We start from the raw sequence: 6,721 nt of genomic DNA, 5'->3' as shown, positions 1-6,721 counted from the left end.
GTTGCAGGTTCACCACTTTTCTCCTTTCCAAAGTATTGAAATTGTGTTCTCGATCAAAGCATACTTTTGGTAAGAGTATTTTAGAGGAGGCAGATAGTTATGGGATGTTGGAGGTCCGTATCTAGATGTAGTGACTCTTACAAGGAAGGTCCGTTTCACATGTGGGATGTTGGAGGTGATCAATTTGATTCATTAGATGAAACTAATCTTGGAAGGCTTGAGTTTGAGGATTTTTCTCTTGATGAACCGACTTTGGAGGCTGTTTTGTTTGATAATGTTCAGGAGAATGTTCATGAGGATGATGTCGTTGATTTATAAGTAGTATTGTCTTTATTTTTATTGAGTTTATTTGGTTGTGTAACAATAACATTGAATTTGCTATGAATCGGATAATGACTTTGAATTTGCTATTTTTGTGTTTTTGTAATATTATATATACAGATTGATATCTTTAATTATATATTATTTTATTCCGCGCTTCCGAAACGTCCCCGCTTCCAAGAAATTTTGAAAAAAACACTTCCGCGCTTCTAAACGCTTCGCTTCCAAGTCCCCGCTTCCGATTCCATACAGCCTAGGAGACAAGGGGATCCACTCTCCCCCTATTTATTCCTTCTAGTCAGTGAAGAACTTTCTCTCCGAATTACACCTGCTGTGAAAGACAAGGTTGTGATTGGTATGAGAATTTGTAGGGGCAGCCTGGACATATCCCATTTGTTTTTTGCTGACAATGCTCTATTCTTTATAAGAGCGACCCTCAGCAATATATCACACTTGACTCATTTTCAAGGAATATTGCCACGCTTCGGGGCAGGAGATCAACGGCTCTAAGTCCAGCGTTTTCTTTACTCCCAATACCCCTGATCAAATGGCTATACTTTTCTGTGTACTGGGCTTTATGGAGGTACATGATCCCGGTACATATCTCGGTCTACCGACTATTTGGAGTAGGTCAAAGAAATCAGCTCTGAGCTTTATCAGGTTAAAGGGAAGATTGAAGGTTGGAAGGAAAAGTCGTTATCCTTGGTCGGTAAAGAGGTACTAATCAAATCGGTTGTCATGTCTTTGCATGTTTACCCAATGGCATGCTTTAAACTTCGAAAAGGTTTTTGTAATGACCTCAATTCGGCCATCAGCTATTTCTTGGTGGGGAAGTAACGAGAGAGGCAACAAATTACATTGGAAGGCTTGGAGTCATCTTGGGAAAGCTAAGAGAGGTGTATTCAATCTAGATTTCAAATGATTTTGTTTAAATTTTTATAATCCGTGGAGTTTTACTGAATTGCAGAATCCATAGATTATTTAAACTCTGTATGAATTTAAGAAAAATCTATTGTATTGTGTTTGGAAGATTTTACTAGATTTTACGATGATATGTTGACAAGATTTACTAGTTACTTACATCCTTATAAATTTTATACATACATGTTAAGCAATAACAAACATCTATGTATTATTAGAGATTAATATCTCATTTTTACATAATCCTAAAGTCACATGAGTGATTCAATTCTATAAACTTTCATAAGCATCGATAAAACAAAGGTACAAGATCAATATTATAAAGGTACAACTATCTTGAATGAGGATCAAAGATATAATAACAATTTTATAAACTTTCACCCAATTAACATTCAATAGTATTCTAAAATCTAAAATTTGATTTTTATATAATTGATTTTTTTAGCAAAACAACAATTAGTACAATTATAAAAACAACCATCATTTCTTTTTTGCCTACAAGAATTGTACCAAATCATAAGAAAAACCCAGAAAATTGATTTGAGCAATTAAAATAAAACACATGATTAAGAACATAAAATTTTTCGATCTTATTGAGAGAGAGAGAGAGATAGAGAGAGAGAGAGAGATACAGAGAGAGAAAATACATCAAAATCTCATGTCTAGATGATTGATTTCTAACAAGCATGATATAGTGTAAAAATACTTCAAAATCCAACAAAATCAACTAATAAATGAAATCATTCAAAATCAATTTATTTTTGAATACCACCAAAATTCATAGGAGTTTTTGAAATCTTAATTGAATACCTTGAGATTTCAATTAATTATTTAAAATCTTAATTGAATACCACAAGATTTCAAAAGATTCTTAAAATACAAGAAAATCCTATAGAATCTTAATTGAATACACCCTCCTAAATGTGAAGGAGGTATGGATTTCAAGGATCTTCATCACTTTAATATGGCTCTTCTAGCCAAACAGTGTTGGAGGTTACTTTCAGAGCCGAATTCTCTATGGGCTAGAGTCATGAAGGCTCGTTATTTTCCCAAATGTCGATTTATGCAAGCTATTAAATGAAATCGCCCTTCTTGGAGCTGGGCCAACCTTCTTGTAGCTATAGATGAGTTACTCACTGACAGCAAATGACTATCATATGACTTTGATAATCTCTTAGTAGACATATAGTTGGCGACTTGATATTTTGATTTGGCCTGTAAACTAGATTCATGTCTTTTGAGGGATTGACTTCTAGTAGACCTATTTGGTAACACATATTGCCTACTATCAGACTCACTACTAGTACTAGTGAATGGACATACCTCAGATTAGTGATCTTCTGCACCAGTGAGTTGTTGGTCAGGGGTATAAGTGATGGCAGGAGGGGTAGTTATTCTCTCAACTATTGGTTCTCCTTCTAGAACCTGAGTATCTGATGCTTCTACCTTTGGTGGAGCTTCTGCCACTGGTGATACCTAATTATCGGAAGTTTCCTCCTCAAAATGAGTTTATGATATTGTTGGTACATGATTATCTGAAGTTTCCACCCCAGAATGAACTGCTACTGGAGTCAAAGTATCTCCAATAATGACTCTAGTTGATTCCTCCCCTCGCCATGATACAACTATTCAAAAAATGAATTCTCCCCCTGAAGGGCTGGATCCGAAGAGGTAAAATACCCATGTCTTCAAAGAACGTAACATTCATAGTGACATAATACTTTCTATTGGGTGGATGATAACACCTATATCATTTATGATTGCTTCCATATCCAACGAACACACACTTGATCGCCTAGGGATCCAACTTCGACTTTCTCTGGCTTTTAGGGACATGAATAAAAACCACACAACCAAATAGCAACAAGCATAGTCCGTGGACTAACTGTACCGATACTGTTCCAACTTAGCCACCTTACATGTGTTACATTTTAATCACAAAAGGCCTCGGTATAATTGGGTATTATTCACCCACTTATAATCTCTATTTTATTTGTCACTTCTTAGATGTGAAATCTCTCATTTCCAACACGCCCCCTCACGTGCAACCTAATTTTTAGATATGCACGTGAATGATTAACATCTTGCACACTTGGACGAAATAAATTAAGATCCAATAACCAACAACACTTGATGACAATCCAATCAGAAACCTTCCGATGACATGATAATAGAACCTAACTCGGGCCCATGACAAAGTGACACCAAACTCGAGTCCATGACAGATTGGAGGCACGACTAGAAAGAGACCCGCTCTGATACCAAGTAAAATATGCACGATTTGGAGAAAGAATTTTCTGATATTTATTCATCTCACACTAGAGGCTATATATAGAGAATACATTGTACTACAACTCTACGTACTACGTAGTACCATATACATAATAAGTAAGTACTAACTACATGATGTACATTCCTAAATTACATTTTATGACTTACGCTGACAATTTTATCTGTGAACTTAATTTTATAGGCCTAAACTGTGTGATGAGATGGAAATATGGATTATGTGAGGAAAAACGATATTGTATATCATAACAAGGCCATTATTGATTTATGAACTTGATGGGTTCTGATGTTTTTAGGTTCGTATAATTTAATTGATCATATCAATCTCATACCAATATAGATGAACTCTTTGAACAGAAGTGAGAAGGGTGAGGTTGCTAAATTTGTGTGAGGAAATCCAGAAGGTAATTTTTTTTTGTAAGTATTTGTCATGTTTAAGTTGTAACTTTGTATTACTTTGGCAAGGTTTGGCCTAGTAGTTAGATTGCTATGTCAATTTTGGGTGATTCTCTGATATGTGATTGTGGCTAGATTCAATGTCAGATTCGAAGTGAAAGCTGCAGGGTTTGACAAATTTCAGTGTCTAATAATGTTGAGCAATTTTTCAGTGTAAAAAAAAAAAATATATATATATATATATATAAGGCTTTTTCGGTACGGAAGTCCGTACCGTGCGGATTCGCCGAATCAGGCGACGACGAGCCGCAACGGTACGGTGGACCGGCACAACCGCACTACTCATCTCCCGGTGATCCCATCTGTGCCGGCCGGAGCTCTATCGGCGACCCACGGCGGCCGAAATCTGCAAAAATCAAGTTTCTGGGTAGATTTTGCGATTCCGGCCACCGTGGATCACCGATGGAGCTCCAGCCGGCATAGATGGGACCGTCGAGAGGTGGGGAGTGCAGATGTCCTGATCCGCTGCGCCGTTGTGGCTCGCTGTCACCAGAATCGGTGAATTCGTACCTTACATACGTCCGCATCTGATCACCGTGTGTATATATATATATATATATATATATATATATATATAAACTAATAAACTTGTACAGCCGGCCGGCATTCTTAATGAATTAGCTATTCTAGGTTGATCTGTCATTTCGCATTGGAGTGAAGATCTTCAATGTTGGTAACAACTGATTTTCTAACTATACATTCCGGCACATTGTGTTGTCGATCTTGTTGATATCGTGAAGACTTTGGTTACTTAAGCTGTGCCATTATATATACATTAAGAGCAAGTTTCTATTTCACATTACTCTTCATATTGCATGCACTGATTTGGAGCAACAAGCACTTATCTGTAGTTCTAAACTAACGAAGGCAAAACTAACTTGGTGCAGCCCCGTTCTATAACAAAGGTAAAAAAACTGACCCTTCTCATCTTTCTTCAAGAGTTGAGGAGAACGTGTTCGATTTCATTCTTCGTCATTATATTATGGTGCTCATTTCATGACCGAGGTTAACAACTACTACCCTGGTCTACATCGTTATATACGAATTTGTGTGAACATGATATATGCATCCTGCATTAGTTTCAAATCTTGTTATATACTGGCGCGGAATGTTAGTAACAAAATGTTTGTTGCTTGTGGCTGTCCTAGGATCTTTAGCATCCATCATTCCAGCAAAATGGGAGGAAGTAAACATTTGGTAAGTTCAGTGAGAGAGGAGCTGGATGGTTTGCTTCCCCTGTATCCGCTGTGCAGTATCTACAAAGTTCCCGAGAGACTAAGGCGTGTAAGCCAAAAGGCTTATGCACCTAAGGTTGTCTCTATAGGTCCACTACACCATGGCAAAGAGCATCTCAAACCCATGGAAGAGCATAAGATGAGATACCTGCAGCAGTACTTACGTCGGACGCAAATAAACTTGGAGGATTATATACGCAAAATAAGGGAACAAGAAGCAGGATTACGCAGTTGTTATGCAGAAACAATTGCATTTAGTAGTGACGAATTCGTAAGAATTATTCTTGTGGATGTGGCCTTCCTCATCGAAGTCTTACTGAGATTCCGATTTCGTCAGTTGTCGGAGGAGAATGATCGGCTATTCAACAGACCGTGGATGTTCGAAGATTTATGGATGGACTTGCTTTTGCTTGAAAATCAATTGCCTTTCTTCATTCTTGAGGATTGTTTTGACGCTGACATAATGCAAAGATCTTCCAACCTTTCTGAGAGGCTTTCCCTAATTGATCTCTCTCATTTTTTCTTCACAAACAAAATACAGATAAAGGAAACTGAAGGCAATTTGGAGATCATACGCTCTTCTCAAGTAGCACATCTTGTTGATTTTTGTAGAAGCATATATCTACCACTGAAACCATCAGCTACAAGAGGTCCGGCACCAAAAACCACCCCTAGAATCACAGAGCTAAATCGCGCTGGAGTCAAGTTCAAGTTGGGATCGAGCAGTGACTTATTTAACATACAGTTCAGTAGTGGCGTACTCGAAATTCCAAAGTTAGCTATAAGTGATCAATTGGAGATAACTATCAAAAATCTCATTGCCTTGGAACAAACTGACTGCATGGAGACCATCGTAAGTGACTACGCTTTTATCATCAACCGTCTTGTGAAGACCTCAAAGGATGTGGAGCTACTTGTTAGCAATGAGATTCTTGAAAATGGACTTGGTAGTATCTCTGCAGCTGCTGCTGTGATTAACAACCTTGCTGATGGATTGACTGTGGATCCCGAAGACTGCTGTTATGGGACAATTTTGAAAGATTTGAACGAGCACTGCAGCAAGCCATGGCACCAGTGGCGGGAATACTTGCGTAAGCATCTTCTCCACTCTTGGGCAACCAAAAAAACTATTGGGGCTGTTGTTTTACTAGTACTCATTTTCATACAGACAATATGTCTTCTTATCTTTATAGGCTTACTCGGCTAAAAAACAATCCTCACTCTGTACGTCAATAACTCAACTATGTGGAGTATTCCTCCACTTCGGTTTTGGCAATGTTATCTCTAGTTGTTTCATTGTTAGTATTAGGGGTGGACACGGGTCCATTCGGTTCGGTTTTGGACAAAACCCATAACCCAACCCAAATTTTAAATTCGGTTCGGTTCGGTTCAGTTTTTCTATTTTAGAGACTGTGACCCACAACCCAACCCAACCCGTACGGTTCGGTTCGGTTCGGTTTTTTTTCAGTTTTACCCATATGTAAAATACGTAATATTAT

The 6,721-nt window shown here is 37.8% G+C and overlaps 1 protein-coding gene across 1 annotated transcript; it reads left to right on the top strand.

The window, feature by feature from the left end:
• Positions 1–5,163: 5,163 nt before the first annotated feature.
• Positions 5,164–6,433, top strand: LOC126783390 (UPF0481 protein At3g47200-like). The gene has a single exon (XM_050508850.1). It carries the CDS (start codon positions 5,164–5,166, stop codon positions 6,427–6,429), a length of 1,266 nt encoding a protein of 421 aa, XP_050364807.1. The 3' UTR covers positions 6,430–6,433.
• Positions 6,434–6,721: the final 288 nt, after the last annotated feature.

The sequence above is a fragment of the Argentina anserina genome, chromosome 2, assembly GCF_933775445.1.
Source record: "Argentina anserina chromosome 2, drPotAnse1.1, whole genome shotgun sequence".
Taxonomy (NCBI): Eukaryota; Viridiplantae; Streptophyta; class Magnoliopsida; order Rosales; family Rosaceae; genus Argentina; species Argentina anserina.
Note: the sequence above shows the minus strand (reverse complement) of the source record. Positions and strands in the feature narration are given on the sequence as shown.

Bases quoted from the DNA above. Each gene is read 5' to 3' on its own strand.
- LOC126783390 (XM_050508850.1), top strand. From the start codon at position 5,164: ATGGGAGGAAGTAAACATTTGGTAAGTTCAGTGAGAGAGGAGCTGGAT.